General features: G+C 45.0%; 1 protein-coding gene across 4 annotated transcripts in view; it reads right to left on the bottom strand.

Annotated features, from left to right (window-relative positions):
* LOC310823792 (leucine-rich repeat flightless-interacting protein 2-like) overlaps positions 1-19,036 on the bottom strand; it is a 58,917-nt gene that overhangs the window by 16,423 nt on the left and 23,458 nt on the right. For all 4 annotated transcript variants that reach the window (XM_083696646.1, XM_083696645.1, XM_083696647.1 and 1 more), the window contains one exon: positions 11,748-11,834. In XM_083696646.1, the coding sequence (XP_083552772.1) occupies positions 11,748-11,834 (87 nt within the window). The remainder of the gene's footprint in view (positions 1-11,747; positions 11,835-19,036) is intronic.

Raw genomic sequence — 19,036 nt, 5'->3', positions numbered from 1 at the left:
CACTGTATACTTTTTGGCCATCGGAAAATGCACTGGTTTCACTTACTTTCAGTGCTGATCAATAATAAGGTAACCTACTATACTACAGAGGAATAAAATAAAAAAATAAGTAAATAATAGATTTGTATTTATATATAGATTTAAATATAAATCAAGGACAGATCATTTGAATATGGCCCCCTTTATCGGCATAGCGGTAGTGGCTGTTGGAACAAGCCAGTGTGCGTTTCACTTTTTTGGGATCGTCCTTTACACGCTCGAAATGCTGCCATACGACAATGTATGAATGCGAGGGCAATGTGCAAAAGGCGCATGGGACGACTGGCACGGACTTAGGGAATGCACAGTAGGTGCCTTTTGATGGGGAAGCGCAGGTGGAAAGGACACCACCATTGGTTTGTATAGACAGCCCTGCTCACCCTGCAGCTACAGTAAGCCTAATGATGAAGCTCTTTCTCTGGGCCTACATGCTGACAAATAGGTATTTCATTCATGATGTCCATCAACGACTCACATAAAGAACAAGTAGAATGTGCCGTTGCAATCAGACAGTTGAGCAACGCTTAACGAACTTAAGCCTATAGGGAAATAGCAAGATACGGCTACTGTACCTGTGGGCATCCTTTTCTCTGTTCAGTTCAGATCAAGAGGAGCGGTGGACAAGTGCATAGACCTCACCAAGTAAATCTGAGCTGGGCTTGAGAGCAGGAATCCGAGTGCACGCGCCCAAGAAAATTGCTTTATTCATCTTTTTAAAATATGTATTACTTTTTTTTGACAAATTAATATTCACGTGGTTAAAAATAGACAATTAACGTTTTTCTTTTGTGCTAGGACATTTTTCCCGCCCTGCGACGATTTGACCAAACAAAATGTAGCCGACCAAGGGTCTACTGACTGACCAATCGACTAGATGACCGTTCGGGGGCAGCACTACTAATCTCTGATAAGGCAGGACTGGGAGGACAAACCCGTGGCTAATAGGATGAAGTTGTGGGAGGAGGAAGTTTAGTGTTCTTTAGGCTGCTGTAGTTCCTTTGATCGTGGTACAATCCAGTCTGGAAGAGCGGAACACATAGCATGACCATAAACAGAGAAAGAGACAGGGAAAATGGTTCCATGTTTTACAGGGTAGCTTGAGCTGTTCCATGCAATCCTCTACCCCGTCATTTCTGAATTCTCAAGTATCATGGAGCACAGTTTATACTATATCTACTACAGATAATAAGGCAATACTGTAGGCTAGATCAAATACAAGTACAATTTAAGAGAAAAAAGGTTAAAGGTTGCACTACTAGCTACCCAAAGCTGCGAACAAAACACCACTGACTCTACCATCATACTGCCTCCATGTTGGAGAACCAAACAGGTTGGACAATGAAGCCCTGAGGTCAAGCACACAGAAAGCACAGCTCACTGACCAGCAGGTCCTTCCTGGAGCTGCTGGGACACTGGAGCCTTCTTATGGCTGTGCAGGTCATTGTACACAGAGCTCTGACAGGGCAGAGGGGACAGGGTAGACATTGGCTTACTTTGGCTCTCCCACATTATGGAACTTTTGGACAAACTCATTCTTTATAGAAAATGTAGCTTGAATGTTGGCTGTAAGGTTCATAATATTAAGCAACATATTAACACATTTTTGCAAAATAAGCTTTTGCTCATGGGTGTGGGATAGCGTGGCCCTGTCTCTCCAAACAGGTAATTTCTTGACAATATTTCTGTCTATTTAGCTCAAGAGCTCCTCCAGAGGTTGACCAGCCAATTAGGTTTTGCTCAGGCATACCTACAGATGTCAGGAGATTGGCAGACTGCTTGTGCATCCTGTGTCAGATTTGATCACATAACATTCACAAATGTCCCCCAAAAAATATTTCTACTGCAGTATTCTGTTTTAAGCTATTCTTATTCCAAACATGCCACTATGCTTTCAGTTTCAAAATTACTTCAAGTAAATATTCAAACCCCTTTCATCGATGTGAAATTGTACAAGGTTATGAGTAATTGTGTATAAAAGCTTGACAGGGTTTTCAAAACAAACACGACTGACTGAACTATGACAAATAAAAATGATGATAGATGAGAGTCACTGAATCAACTCATGCTCATCACACAGGTACATACAGTGCCTTCGGAAAGTATTCAGACCACTTAACTTTTTCCACGTGTTGTGTTATAGACTAAATTTTAAATGGATTAAATTAAAAGAATTTGCCATCAATCCACACACAATACCCCAGAATGACAAAGCAAAAACAGGTTTTTAGAAATTTCAGTAAATTCATTAAAATTGAAATACAGAAATACCTCATGTACATACAGGGGGGGAAGTAATTATTTGATCCCCTGCTGATTTTGTTGGTTTGCCCGATTACAAAGAAATGAGCGGTCTATAATTTTTATGGTACTTTTATTTTAACAAATAGAGACAGAATATCAACAAAGAAGTCCAGAAAAAACACATTATATAAAGTTATAAATTCATTTGCATTTGATCGAAGGAAAAAAGTATTTGATCCCCAAGCAAAACATGACTTAGTACTTGGTGGAGAAACCCTTGCTGGCAAGCACAGAAGTCAGACGTTTCTTATAGTTGGTCACCAGGTTTGCACACATCTCAGGAGGGATTTTGGTCCACTCCTCTTTACAGATCCTCTCCAAATCCTGAAGGTTTCAAGGCTTTTGCTTGGCAACTCGAAGCTGGGACAGCGCACAGCGGTGGCTGGACCCAGGGAACAGCTCGGCGGAGGAGGTTGGGGACCGGGTGGTGTTGGAGCAGTTCCTCACGGGGCTCCCGGCCCGTACCACCGGCCCCAGGATCTCGCGGCCGCCGTTACCTTGGCGGAGGACCATCTCTCCCTCCCACCGCAGGAGCCCCGGCGACCAACCCAACCAAGGGGGCGAGGGGCTGGCGCCCGGAAGGAGCCGTGGTGCCAGAGGAGGAGAGTCCGGCGCCCGCTCCGAGGACGAGATGGCAGGGGCGCACATAGAGAGCCAGCCCTGGCCCCACAGGAAGCACCCAGAGCGACAGGGGGGGTGTGTTGGCGATGCGGATGGCCGGGCCATGTTCAGGCCGAATGCCCAGTGATGGAGGTGGGGCAAGTCGTCCGCATCGGCGACATACCTGGCCCTCCCCCAGGACCAGGAGCGGCGTATCGTGTTCCGGTAAGAATACAACATGATACGCAGCAGGCGTTCTTGGATTCGGGCTGCATGCAGTCCATGATCCAGGAGCGCCTGGTTCGACCGGGGGCATTGTTAAAGGCATCGAGGGTGTTGGTGAAGTGTGTGCATGGGGACATCCACGAATACCCTGTGGTCGCTATCGAAATTCATTATGAGGGAAAAAAACATAGTGTTCAGGCGGCGGTTAGCCCGCGCCTCACGCATCCCCTGATTCTGGGTGTAGATTGGGAGGGGATTCCTCAAGCAGTAAAGCGGGCTACCGGGGTGCGTGCACGACAGAGAGAGAGGTGTGAGGCGTGTAATGTGCTCTGTGCTGAGGCGGTGCCTCGCGACACTGCCGAGGAGCCGGAGCCGGCGGGGGGGTCTCAACCCGAGATTTCCCCGCCGAACTATCCGCTGCTAGGTGACTTCCCCCTCGAGCAGTCTCGTGGCGAGACCCTACGATCGGCCTATGACCAAGTGATAGCAATTGATGGTACTTTGGTATGGCCAGACACAGTGCGCGCCCACCCCTATTTTGCGATTATCAGCGACAGGTTATATAGAGTAAATCGTGACTCACATAGTCAGGAGGAAGTAACCCAGTTGTTGGTTCCCCGTAGCCGCCGGGAAATGGTCTTCCAGGCGGGCCATTTAGGTTATGATAAAACACTAAAAAGCCGTATAATGGCTCGATTTTATTGGCCGGGAATTCGGGCAGAGGTGCGTAGGTGGTGCGCTTCCTGTCGCGAATGTCAATTGGTAAATCCCCCAGCCATTCCCAGGGCCCCGTTACGGCCCTTACCATTGGTCGAGAACCCATTCGACCACATTGCCATGGATATTATTGGGCCATTTGATCGGTGTACACAGGGGTATCGATTTGTGTTAGTCTTGATAGATTACGCAACCCGATACCCCGAGGCAATACCGCTGCACAATATTTCTGCCAAGAGTGTAGCGCAGGCATTGTTTCAAGTGATCTCCCGGGTGGGAATCCCGAAAGAGATTCTCACCGACCAGGGCACCAATTTTATGTCACGCACTCTCAGGGAACTATATGGGTTGTTGAACATCAAGGCGATTCGAACCAGTGTGTACCGCCCGGCCACTGATGGCCTTTGTGAGCGGTTCAATCGGACCTTGAAATCAATGATCCGGAAGTTTGTACACGAGGATAGTCGGAATTGGCATAAATGGCTAGATCCCCTGCTGTTTGCGGTACAGGAAGTCCCCCCAAGCTTCCACCGGGTTTTCCCCCCGTTTGAATTACTCTACGGGCGTAAGCCCCGGGGTGTCCTAGACCTTCTTAAAGAAAATTGGGAGGAAGGGTTCTCTCACGCGAGCATTTGCAGCAAGCCCAGGAGCATCAAAAGCGCCTATACGACAGGGGAACTAACCTGCGAGAATTTACACCGGGAGACAAGGTGCTCGTACTGTTACCCACCTCCAGCACGAAATTACTCGCGAAGTGGCAAGGGCCGTTTGTGGTCACACGTCGCATGGGGGACGTGGATTATGAGGTAGTACGCTCGGACCGGGGGGATAGCTTGCAGGTGTATCACGTAAATCTCCTTAAAAAATGGAACGACGTGGTCACTGTTGCTCTGGCTACAATAATTCCAGAGGGAGATGAGTTCGGACCGGAAGTCCCAAAATCAAAAGTTAGCACTCCGGTCGGTATTGATAACCATCTCTCTGCTAGCCAGGCCACGGACGTTGCAGATTTGCAAGCCAGGATCGCCGACGTGTTCTCTCCCCTGCCCGGTCGGACTACGCTTATCGACCACCATATAGAAACGCACCCGGGTTTAAGGGTGCGCACACGTCCCTATAGGTTGCCGGTACACAAACAAGACATTGTGTGCAAGGAATTGGAAGCCATGCTGGAGCTGGGTGTGGTCGAGGAGTCCCGCAGTGACTGGTGTAGCCCCATCGTGCTTGTCAACAAGCCGGGTGGGTCGATACGGTTCTGTGTGGATTATAGGAGGGTTAATGCGGTCTCCAAATTCGATGCCTACCCGATGCCCCGGGTTGACGAGATCTTGGACCGGCTTGGCACGGCCACATTTTTCAAGACATTGGATTGTACGAAGGGATACTGGCAGATTCCACTCTCGCCGGTATCCCGGGAAAAGACTGCATTCTCCACTCCGCTCGGGTTATACCAGTTCATGGTGCTCCCTTTCGGGTTGTTCGGAGCCCCAGCCACTTTTCAGCACCTCATGGACCGCATTCTGCCTATGCTGCTGCCTACCTGGACGACATTGTCGTTCACAGTGACACCTGGGCGCAGCATGTGCAGAATGTGGCTGCTGTTCTGCGGTCCCTGAGGCAGGCGGGGCTGACGGCCAACCCGAAAAAGTGCGTGATCGGGCGGAGGGAGATCCGGTATCTGGGGTACCACTTGGGTCGAGGGGAGGTGCGGCCGCAGATTGAAAAGACTGCGGCCATCGCCCCCTCTCCGCGGCCCAAGACTAAGAAGGAGGGGAGGGCCTTCCTGGGGCTGGCTGGCTATTACCGGCAGTTCGTGCCGGGGTTTTCAGAGCTGGCCAGTCCCTTGACGGACATCACCCGGAAGGGTGCCCCGGATCCGGTCCAATGGTCGGGCCAGTGCCAGGGGTCGTTCGAGGCCCTTAAGAAACGGTCCTGTATGCGCCTGATTTTAACCTCCCTTTCTCCCTACAGACGGACGCGTCGGATAGAGGCCTGGGAGCAGTGCTGACCCAGCAGGTGGAGGGGGCTGACCGGCCGGTGCTGTACGTGAGCCGCAAACTGTCGGAGAGGGAGGGCCGGTACAGCACGGTGGAGGAGGAGTGCCTGGCCATCAAGTGGGCGGTCAACCCTCCGTTACTACCTGCTGGGTCGCGCTTTCACCCTCTACTCCGACCATGCTCCCCTCCAGTGGCTCCACCGCATGAAGGATGTGAACGCGAGGATCACCCGGTGGTATCTCGCGTTGCAGCCCTTCAACTTTTCGGTCGTGCACAGACCGGGGGTGCAGATGGTCGTGGCAGACTTCCTCTCCCGTGCAGGGGGGGGGGGGGGGGGGGGGAGTAGGCTGTCGGCTGTCGTATCCCCGGCCTGTGTCGGGCGGTGGGGGTATGTGGGGGGACATGCAGCGTTCGGCCTGTAGAGGGTGCTGCGGGAGCGAGGCTTTGTCGCACACCTGTTGCGAATGAAGCTTCGTTAACGATGGTTTAAGATGTGTGTCTCTGCTTTCAGGAGGAGGATAGAAGGAGAGAACGGCAACTGAAAAGTTGCCGAGTGTTTGGAGGGCTGGAAAGCCAGAAACGAAGATAACTAAAACTTTATGAATAAACGGGACCATTCCCTCATCACACCACTGCGTCCGCCTCTATGTACAACGGATCCCGTTACAGCAAGGATAATAGTCCATGTAATTTTGGAATGAATATCTTTGTTTTTATAGGGTCTTTCAATTTCAATAAATTTACTGAAATTTCTAAAAACCTTTTTTCGCTTTGTTATTCTGGGGTATTGTTGGCAAATTCTTTTAATTCAATCCATTTTAAATTGACTATAACACAACAAAACATGGAAAAAGTGAAGGCGTCTGAATAATTTCCAAAGGCACTGTACAGTGGAGCGGGAGCTCTTCAGAGAGGAGCTACTGGAGAGGCTTTCAGGCTGAGAAGAGAACAGGATTCATAAGAATTATGATCACCACAGGATAAAACATGCAATAGGCTCTAAACAGCAACAGACATCCCGTCAACATTACATCAAACCAAGGCTTATATTTACGATTTAACTGTAGTGCATGACATAGTAAAACTGCGGTTATACAGTATAATACATTTCTTATTTGTTTAGAAAAAATGGTTATAAAATGATAGTTAGCCTAAATTGTCCACATTCAACAAGATGGGCTCCAATTTGCCTTCGCTAAAGAGCACTGTGCACCACTTAGTTTTAACTGTCATGTCTGCTAAGTTGGTAATTTCGTTCAGCAAAGTTTCAGTTAGTGTAGAGGTGGAGGGCAGGTCTCTGGCAATGAGTGGTGGGGATAATTGAATATGATATGAAGATGTCCATTGTCCTCGCCAATCAGGATTTCACTGCGAATGTTGGAATGGATAATCATTTGACAAATAAAATGACCATACTCTCAGTTGTAGGCAACAAATGTAACCACAAGCTGAAGTTCCCATGATATCATAATCTAAGCTTAATGAATCTGTTGTGACTTTTCATTCATTTGCATCAGCTAAATACACTGCTCAAAAAAATTAAGGGAACACTTAAGGGACACATCAGATCTTGATGAACGAATTATTGAAGTTGAAAATCTTTACTGATCAAAATGATGTAACAACGGTCAATGGAAACCAGAATCATCAACCCATTGAGGGCTGGATTCAAAATCACACCGAAAATCAAAGTAAAAACTTCAAATCACAGGCTGATCCAATTTGTGTGAATTTTATCACGGCAACTCATGATGTGATTCAGTAGTGTGTATGGCCCCCGCGTGCCTGTACGCACTCCCGACAACGTCTGGGCATGCTCCTGATGAGTCGGCGGATGGTGTCCTGGGGGATCTCCTGCCAGACCTGGATCAGGGCATCAGTGAGCTCCTGGACAGTCTGTGGCGGTACTTGGTGGCGTCGGATGCACCGATACATAACGTCCCATAGGTGCTCAATTGGATTTAGGTCAGGGGAACGAGAGGGCCATTCAGTGGTATCAATGCCTTCTTCATCCAGGAACTGCCTACACACTCTGGCCACATGAGGCCGGGCATTGTCCTGCACTAGGAGGAACCCAGACCAGCTTAAGGTCTGACAATGGGTCTGAGGATCTCATCCCGGTACCTAACAGCAGTCAGGGTACCGTTGGCTATGACATGGAGGTCTGTGTGACCCTCCAAGGATATGCCTCCCCAGACCATCACTGACCCACCGCCAAACCGGTCATCATCCAGCATGACCGGTTTGGCGGTGGGTCAGTGATGGTCTGGGGAGGCATATCCTTGGAGGGTCACACAGACAGGCAGCATTACGTTCACCACGGCGTCTCCAGACTCTTTCACGCCTGTCACATGTGCTCAGTGTGAACCTGCTCTCATCTGTGAAGAGAACAGGACACCAATGGCGGACCTGCCAATTCTGGTGTTCTCTCACGAATGCCAATCGAGCTGCACGGTGCTGGGCAGTGAGCACAGGTCCCACTAGAGGACGTCAGGCCCTCATGGAGTCAGTTTGGTCAGACACATGCACACCAGTAGCTTGCTGGAGGTCATTTTGTAGGGCTCTGGCAGTGCTCATCCTGTTCCTTCTCGCACAAAGGAGCAGATACCGGTCCTGCTGTTGTGTTGATGCCCTTCTACGACCCTGTCCAGCTCTCCTCGTGTAACGGCCGGTCTCCTGGTATCTCCTCCATGCTCTTGAGACTGTGCTGGGAGACAGCAAACCTTCTTGCGACCGCACGTATGGATGTGCTGTCCTGGAGGAGCTGGACTACCTGTGCAACCTGAGTGGGCTGCAGGTACCGCCTCATGCTACCAGGACTGACAAGGACACTAGCAGAACACAAAACTAGAGAAGAATCAGTCAGGAAGGATAAGGAGAGAGCAATTGTCTGTGGCCACCACATGCAAAACCATTACCTTTTTGGGGGTTGTCTTGCTTTTGCCTCTCCAGTGCACTTGTTGTCACTTTCATTAGCACCAAAGCAGGTGAAATTGATTCACAATCACTTGTGCTTCCTAAATGGGCAGATTGATATCCCTGAAGTTTAACTGACTTGGTGTTACACTGTGACGATTAAGTGTTCCCTTCATTTTTTTGAGCAGTGTAAATAGGCAATTCTCCTTTCTCTCGCAACCCCCAGTACTAACCATTATTACCTGCCACTTGAGTATAGTCTTACAGTTGCCTCCATGGATTTATTTGTGTAATTTCATACCTTTTTGTTTCCTCTGTAAACGGCAGGACAGTATTGGGGAAATATTGTAAAGCATACAATAGGCCTATGTAAATAGGCCTACTTCCACATATTAATAGAGGATGTACTGGTGGTATGAGGGATTATCCCCGACAGGCGACAAGTGTCTATGTTCGCTTATTGGTTATTATTGAACGTGGAACGCCATAGGTGTCCACCGACACTCCCATTTACTGCCCAGCCTATATTGGTGCTAAGTTTGTGTTGGTCGGAGCAGACACACTTTGCTGTGAAACCAAATCACCAAAACAGTCTTTGCACAAGGTTTTAGTGGTGTGTAGCGCTCTTTAGAGCGTAGCGCTCTTCTGGAGTCCTATAGCATGCCGAGTCATTTGAGGTAGCCTAGTAATTGCTCTCTTTAACCTAGGCCTACATCTTAGACGCCATCTTAGCTGTTTGGATGAAGTCACAAGGGTGTTAGCCCATGACAATATAGAACATAGCCATGGCTAATTTAGGCCAGCTATCTTCATGACGTCCAGCTTTGAATTCATTCATTCAATCATACACACATACGCTGGCCAAGCTTTTATGAGAGCTGCCCATGTCACGCAATGACAAAGAGGTGGACTTCAGAACCAGAACAGATGCAACAAAAATGATTCACCTGATTCCAAGTTATTATGTCAACGTCGAACAATTAATTTACCCAGTCAGAAAATGCTGCCTCAACAGTGTGACCTTTTCAGTGAAATTTTACCTTGATATTAATAGTAAAGTCATGAATACAATAATGAGAGGACATCTTGTCAACAGACACACAATGTACACACCCTATAGCTTCCACTGCTACGGACCGACATTACATCATCATCCAGCCGCTGTTGAAATCAAGGGGAGAAATATGGGGACAGACAAATAAGACAAGATAAATCAGGAAATAAAAGATAAGGTGAGAAAGAGTTCAGGGATAGACAGAGAGAGGGTGGAGTGATACAGACCCGGCGATAATTGCTGCTGGATTTACTAGTGTCTGGCCTTTTCTGTGTCAGCCTGGAGATGGAGAAGGTTGGTACAGATGGAGCAAGGGAGTAGAGAGGATACAGCAAAGTCATCCTAACTATGCAATGGCACAACCATGCAAAACACGATGTTAAATACAGTCTAGAAAGCAAAAAGTCTCAAACAAGGCTCCTTTAATCCATCTGAATCACTGTTATGGGAGCTTTTCCATCACACAGAGTCAGAGGTTGAGGGCTTTGCATCCTCCAATTTATAATTTCTTTGACAAATGGCATATTGTATTGCCCACACTCCAAAACTCTATTAATGGTGTTAATGTTAATTCACACACCACTCTATATGTTCCATACAGCCTAACAGAACAGAAGAGAGACCAAACTGACTCTGCAAAGCACTTATGTCAGCCCTAAATGAGGCAAGAGACCAAAGCCAACTAAACACACGTGCACAGACAGTCACAGGTTAGAGTTTGCAGAACCATATTTCTTATGTGAAGAAAGATCCTGAGAAGGCAGTGCTCAGGGAGGACTAAGGCCCAGCCTACCATCCATTGGTGGATCTGCCCCCACTTCCTGCTCATGAGTGGTGAGAGAGCTGAACAGAACAGGTGGGGAGGGAGGGAAACAAAAAAGAAGAAAGAAACATACACACACACACTCAGTGGCATGAGGATCAAAGGCACAAAGAGTAACAACATTAAAAATAGTGAAGATTGAGGAAAAAGAAGTGAGCAATTCTAGAAGTGGAACCAGGGCAATCCATTTGGATCAAGAATCTGGAAATCTGGATTTGATCTGTGAACATGCAGCACTCGTATACAATAGGTATGCTGTGACAGTCAACCGTTCAGTTCCAACTTTTATATTTAGGGTTAACACATTTAACCCCAACACATTTTAGAAATACCACTGTTGAAGAGAGGATAATACCAATATTATGATCCGCGTGACGCTTATTTTACCAGAGTATACAGTGACAGAGAAAATAATGTTTCTGAAGGCACGTGCAACGGGCGAAATGTCGCGAACCATGGGAAAATTCTACAGTGCCTTGCTTAAATGTCCATTTGTTTAATTAGAATGCAGGTGAAATCTATGAAATTGCAGATTTTTTGAGGGTCTGCTGACTCGAAAATGCTGACTTTTGAAAGCTAATGCAACCCATGATTGACACATGACAGAGCCAGAATAACCTTGTGGTGGACTACCGTTGCTATTACTAAATAACTAATGAATATTCATACACATCCAACATTTTTCAATAGAAGATATATTTGTTTATTTCACAGAAAGCAAGAACATCTGGCATAAAAGAAAATTCACACATCAAACGAAAATGTTACCAGGCGGTGAACTTCATAGTGAAAGTGAGCACATTACGCTCTCTCCCTCAAAATGCAGCCCATTTGGGGAGAGGAGATGATAGATAGCTGGATTAAAGTGTTACAAGTGTTAATAATCATGAATTTACACTCTCGCTATTGGGGTAAAGTATATCTACAATATAGGAAAATAAAAATAAAACATTTACAATTCTAAAATCTATGTATTAAAATGTTTTTTCATGGTCGTCCTCCTATGACCGTGTAACCGTCAAAGCCCTAACATTAGGTATTTGAGGAAAGGCATCCCTGTCGATGGATTGTTTACCTCTTTCTGTTGCCGTTCGAGTTCTCTCATTCGGATATCCCTGGCCTCCGCCCGAGCCGCCCGCTTTGCAGACAACCTGGCCTCCGCCTGTGGGACAGAACATGAATACAGTCATTAGGAGCAAATGCCAACTGGGAGCTGCCCTACTCTAGGGAAACATCCAACATGTGAGAGGAACAAAAACATTAGCAAGGGGGCAAGAACGAGACACTATGAATAGAGCAACACCACATCATAGCACTGGCATTACGGATGATCATCATTGTTGACAGGACAAAGAAGCTCAAGCAGTTTACCAGACCAACAGGGGGCTGTTTACTTTGTGCTAACATCATGCAACTATGTAATTGCATAACATTGATGTCAACAAGGAAATGCTAAACTCAAGCAAAGAAATGTAGTGCTGCATGAATGCTGTCTGAAGATGAGAGATCAAGCATGTTACCTTTGAGAAACATTACATTTATGATAAGAACATACTAAGAGTATGGTTGACCTGCATCACAGACAACCAAATACCATCTGCTTGTTATAAGGGGCAGTTTTCCCAAACACAGGTCAAGCCAAATCCTGGATCCATCAGCCTTGACTTTATTCACGATAAAGCACAGACTCACGTGCCTTATTGCTTTCATACAACGGTTACAAAACAAAACGTGACAAGAAAACAATAACCTATACTGATCTATAACCTAAACATTAGCAACAACAATTAGCACACACAAAAAAACAGTGTCCCAACAACAATAAAAAAATTAAATAAATAAATAAAGATTTCCCCCACAAGGATTCGAATCAGTGACGTTCAGATTGCAAGTCGGGGTGCTAAACCTGAGCAAACCTAAGCATTAGCAACAATAATTAGCTTACACAAAAAAAAAAGTAGTGTCCCAAAATGAAGTAGCAAAAAACATTTTTTTTTTAAATTCCCCCACCGCGATTCAAACCAACGTCATTGAGATTGCAAGTCAGGGTGCTAATAACAAGTGCCTCAGCAGCAGTGGCTAATTTAAAGAAGGTCACGCCTCCCCGACACACCTCTGAAGAAGCCTACAACGACATAAATTATTCTTAATCTCTCAGGAATTTTGCGCCTTTGCTCATAACAGAACATCAAAACACAATTATCTTGCACTGGTTAAGTTTCGTATTTGCATTGCATTTCAATAGAAAACCTGCTCTATCTTGAACAAAAAGATGGTCCATCTACTACAGTATCTCACTGCAAACAAACACAGTCAACATTCCGGCAAATGCTTATCAGTGTTGCCAGAGTGGGCTCCTGTAGGGGGCTGTAGTGGGCACCTGTAGGACTATTCCTGTTGAGTGGAAAGAATAGCATTGAGAAAAAGAAACATGCTTTTGTTGTCCAAAACATGCAGGGGCATTGTCTTAATTGAACGTCTCTTTGGTGATTGTACGTTACAGCCTAGCATTTCACACAAAGTGCATCTGTCAGATGTCCTCATCAGCCATCTCTGGGGGTTGTCACTTTCAAAAGGGTCAGTAAACTCAGTGTGTGATTATGTATCATTACATTGAGGCTGTGAATGAACACTGTGCAAGGCCCCGTGCTCTGCACCTGTTGAGCTGTCTGACAGTATTGGATGGATAACACATTGGATGGATATTTTGGTGGCATAATTTCACATAGGCCACTCTAATGATTTCTATTGCCACCTACTGGTCCTCCAACACCACTTCCAGCAGCCGGTTTTTGTAGCCCCATCCAAGGATTGACCAAGACATAGCTTCCGAGACAAGCCAGCAGAGGGGATGCAGCATGGTGGTTACACACACTGGTTACACTTGCATATGGGCAAGTTAACATGGAAAAAACAAGTAACATCAAATCTTCTCTTATCAGAACAGGAAGTTTAGCACCTCATCTTAATGACATCCAACTTGCAACATATCAACTGTTGCAAAATGCTGTTCTAAGCAGTTATAAACTTAAAATAAATATATTTATATAATTATATATATATATATATATATATAAGCATAGGTACTATAGATAAAGTTTGTTAGCCAGGCTCAACAAAATTATTTCATTAATGCAGACCTACAGTCTATTACAGGCCTTGATGCATTATTGAAGGTAAAAAAAACATTAGTCTGTATGTTATGCAAACAAAGGATGACCTTTTGAGGTTATAAACACATTACATTAAAAACCAGGCTACAATGATAATTGAAAAAATAGACTGAAATACTATCATACTTCCATTGAAATGTTGATAGGTACTCTATAGTTTATTCGAAGATGTTGAAGATGTTGTGAAAACATAAGCCTCTTATTCATCTCATCCAAGGAGGCCACAGCTGTTTGAAGCTGTGTATGTCAGAGCAGCAGTGAAGCTTCAATTCAGACTTTCCTCATGCATTGACAGTGGAAAAAAAAAGAGTAACATTTCAAATAGATTAATTCAAAACAAGTTTGTGATACTACACCAGGTGCAATATGTTTTTCCCCTGTTTACTATCGGCCGACAGTAGGTCAGAGTTTAAAAGGTTCATGCTTGTGCGACGATTGCCAGGGTACCGTGGCAGTAAACTAGCCTTCTCCAAAAAAAAATATTTTAGGTGTTTCACCTCGGCAATACAACCACAGGCATCGTTGAGCAAATCTAATGGATGGGCTTGTTGTGAAACAATAGCTCATATCTGCGTATTCACTTGCCCAATGTGAGCTGATATTTATCGAATATTTTAATTGAACATTTAATTTAAGTGAAGAGTAGCTTATGAGAGAATATAGTATTCACATTCTGTCAAAAGGTGATGACGTCACATGAATTTAATCATCAAAAATAATACTTGAAAATTATAAGTCCCGCCCCTTTGGGGTGATGGGGTTTGTGTTGATGATTGTGCAATGAGATGTAGGGGCGAGGTCTCTTATAACTCCCGCCCGTTTGGGGTGATGGGGTTTGTGTTGATGGTTGTGCAATGAGATGTAGGTGAGAGGTCAAGGTGTTCTGCTCTTTGTGAAATTAGAAATTAACCAGGGGCCCTGAGAGCTGGTCACAACGGATCAAAGACTTGATCAGCGGCATCAGAACTGAAATGGCTGAACCCCAAGCAAGGGGCTAGTGATGACTATGTGTGGTGATGCCTTCATGCTGCATACAGGCCTCTAAGTCAAAATTGCATATGAGGCTTAAAATAAAAGTTCAATACAGAGGGTTAAAATGTGCAATTAAAAAAAAAGGCCATTAAAAAATGGTTAGGCTGCTACTCTAGGGGTAGTAATGTGTTCAATAATGAAGGGTTAGGGTTAATAAAAAGGGGGATTAAAAAATGGTTCAATTTTTTAAAATGACAGGTCGCGGGCGTGTCACTGATAAGATCACGTGTTTCCCGGGCAAAAGGTGTATATATATATGAGCCTGTGTAAGATCTGTAGTAGTTGTGGCTATATGACAGTGTCTAAAATGGCGTCTACAAGTATGATGTGGGAAATGGAAGACGGTCGTGTAGTGCGTGTAGAGTTTGCATCAGGAGGTGCATTCCCCTATGTGGACATATACACTTTCGAAAAATTAGAAATTAACCAGGGGTCCTGAGAGCTGGTCACAACAGATCAAAGACTTGTGACCAGATGTATCAGATCGATCTCTCAATGTTTAGTTTGAACTGACTGAACCCTGAACTGCCTGAAGCCCCACCAAGGGCCAGCTAAAGTTTGTCACTGATAAGGGCTGTGTGATGACTATGTGTCGTGATGACTTCATGCCGCATACATACATCTACGTCAAAATTGCATATGAGGCTTAAAATAAAGATGTAGGTGAGAGGTCAAGGGGTTCTGCTGTTTGTGTAATTAGAAATTAACCAGGGGTCCTGAGAGATGGTCACAACGGATCAAAGACTTGTGACCAGCCGCATCAGATCGATCTCTCACAATGTTTAGTTTGAACTGACTGAACCCTGAACTGATTGAACCCCCCAACCAAGGGCCCCGCTAAAGTTTGTTTTAGTTTAAAAAATGGTTAAATTTTTAAAAATGACAGGTAGTGGGAGTGTCACTGATAAGATCCCGTGTTTCCCGGGCAAAAAGATGTATATATATATGACCCTGAGAGATGGTCACAACTCAGCAAAGACTTGTGACAGCAGCATCAGATCAATCTCTCTCCACCATGGAAGATGTACGTAAGTTTTTATCCTATATGTTTCACATCCGGTGTGTAAGGGAGGGTTTCTGTGAGAGAGGTAATCTTTAATCTTTCCAGATCAAACAATTGACTCTTCAAAGCTTCAATCGTCACCCCGTCGTGAACGTCAAATAGCACGTGTTTCTCCATATCAGCACTGGAGGGATGCTCCAGGTATGTTAAATAAATCAATCAATAAATCAACAAAATTATTAAATTCATAATTAAATAAAAAAACTAGCTGTAACCTGCTTCTCTTCTTTTTACAATAGAACCAGAGGGTTACAACGACGAAGATTCTGGACCCCCCGGCACCTTCATGCTCTTCCATTCGCCATCCAGCGACAGCGGGGCCTATTTGCCGACGTCACCACGGTCTTCTCTCTACAGTGAGGGTGCGCAGGTGCGAGGTCTGAACCATCTAGAGGAGAATCCTCAAGGTTTTTATGATGTTGATGATGAAGATGTTCAAATGTCTCCCACCCTCAGTCAAGAGGAGCATGTTGATAGTGGTCGCATTGATGCTGTTCTCACAGCTTATCGTGAAGGTATCGACGATGCTATGGGTATAACTACAGTGTCTGATGAAAGTGGTTCAGAGACCGATTCTGTGAATAGTCTAGATTTTGAGCGGACCCTGGTCAGCATTGAAACAGGGTTGCAAACGGCCCGGTTGTTACGTGTGAGATCCAGAAATATAGCTCACCCTAATCATCGGCGTAATAGCCTTCGACAGATACGAAGGCGTACAGGCCTATTGAGTCGTATCGCAAGACGTCTGTTTACTGATTAAAAAGTCACAGTTTCCTTCAATTTAATAATATAAATAAAATAAATAAATAAATAAAAAATGGCTGAATCTGACAGGGTTAATCATCATGATATTCCTCTTGACCTCATGCAAATGGTCAATGATCTTAATACGTCTAGTGTTGTTAGAGAGTTTGATCATGTAAATCCTCCGATACAACCCTTAGAGGGGCTTCCCGTTGTCCCTACAAACAGGCCGCAGGAGCACTACTTCCTCCCTTCAGTGGAGGAGCTAGATGATATACTCGACGCTTATAGATATCCTTTATCTGACACGCTTCCGCCGCCTGCCTGTATGCAGGAAGAGGCAGAATCGCCCGAGGGGGCTATGGAGGTCAGTCATGATTTGGACATGGATTGGAGCCCCATCCCTCTTTCACAGATAACTGACTATGAGACCCCATGGAGTCCCATCCCTCTTTCACAGATAACTGACTATGAGACCCCATGGAGTCCTGCAGATAATGTATGTTGTCAAGCCCTCAACGATGTTGAAACTCAACACGGGAGTGGTGGGGGTGATGGAGATGATGAAATTAATGATATTGTAATGGATAATAACAACCAGCAATTACCAGAGGGGGGTGAAGCCGGCGTGTCTGTACCGCCCTATAATGTAGGTAGCGGGGAGGATCTTGCGGAGCGTATGGAAATTGACCGAGTCTCTTTTGACACGCATGATGGCATGCAGGTAATAAACAGAGATAGATTCAATAATGTTGAGGTGAGAACATTTTTAAATTTCCCAATGCCGAATAGGTCACATACCAACCCAAATTTCGGGGAGTTTTACCAGGCTGTAGTAAACGGTTTTCAGAACCGAATTTCTGCGATAATCGAAAGAGTTGGTGTAAACCCTCGTGATATTATTCAGCTCAATTTACGAGCGGATAGTTTACAAGATGATGTCTCAATGACAGTACGATACGGTGAAGGTAGGCTAACAGATTTCAACCAAATTCTTGACCGTCTTGTTCAGTCTAACATGGCTATTTTCAGTCATGCTGGGGTCGAACTCTACGTAAACTTTGTGAGGGCTCCAGGAGGCGCGGGGAGGCGGAAGATTAATACATTATTTATTACGGAGACCCTAAAAAAAAAAAGCAGACATTTATTTGTAATTCTAAATCAGAACCAAGCATGCTTCGGAATAAACCTAGCTCTACTTGCAAATCCCGGTTTAACCATTGAAGAGGCTATGCGCGAGGGTTACAATATTCATATCGAGGCCGGGCTAGGGCCTAATGATAGGACCACATTCGAGGATGTGATCAAATTTGAACAGCTGTTAAACTGTAAAATCGTTATTTTTTACAGAGCCTCAGATAGAGATAATCTGATTACGTTCCAAACTGCAACAGAGTCAGAGACAATCCGTTACATGCTTTTACACGACAATCATTTTTACGGAATAAAAAATGTTAAAGGATTCCTTGGTTGTGCATACCTCTGTGTTCACTGTCACACAGGGTATAGCAGAGAAGGGGGACACTTCTGCGAAAAAGCTTGCAACGTCTGTCTTTCAGACTGTAAACAGCAAGCTGCATTTCAAAAAGTCCATTGTAATGATTGCAATCGTAACTGTTCAAATAGTGTATGTTATAGGATGCATAAAGTGTGCAGATGGCGCCCAAAAGCTGAAAAGATGGCGAGCAATTGTCAAATAAATAAAAAATGCCTTAAATGTGGATTTACATACCGTATAAACCTCACAGACTCTAAACCCCATGTCTGTACAATTAAAGTTTGTCACATCTGTAAACAACTCCTTCAGGCCGCTAAACCGCCACCTTCATCATCTGTTCAGACTTCTGAAGAAGTGTCAGAGTGCGTTGATATTCATCAATGTTACATGCAACGCAAACCTCGTGTAGCAGAGGAGAGGATTAATCAGAAGCTGGTATTTTATGATTTTGAATCAAGCCAGACAACAGGAACACATATCCCTGTCTATGTGGCTACACAATCCTTGCAAGGGGCTAGATGGAGTGCACAGGGCCCTGATTGTGCTGTAGAGTTTTTATTGTATTACCGTCGAAAAGAATTCAAAGACACAGTGTTCTTAGCCCATTATAGCAAAGGTTATGACAGTTATCTAATTTTAGATGCTTATGTAAAACAGGGGATAACACTGTTCGTCATAGCCCAAGGGAGTAAAATCATACTCATTATAGATAGACAATTCCGGCTCAAATTCATTGACACATATTCCTTCATCCCCATCCCCTTAAGACAGTTTCCAAAAGCGCTCGGTTGTAAAACCGAAGCAAAAAAGGGATATTTCCCTCATAAAATGACCGATTATTCAAACATGTTAAA

The sequence above is a fragment of the Argentina silus genome, assembly GCF_951799395.1.
Source record: "Argentina silus genome assembly, chromosome: Y".
Lineage (NCBI taxonomy): Eukaryota > Metazoa > Chordata > Actinopteri > Argentiniformes > Argentinidae > Argentina > Argentina silus.
The sequence above is the reverse complement of the archived record's forward strand: the minus strand, read 5'-3'. Positions and strand labels throughout refer to the sequence as shown.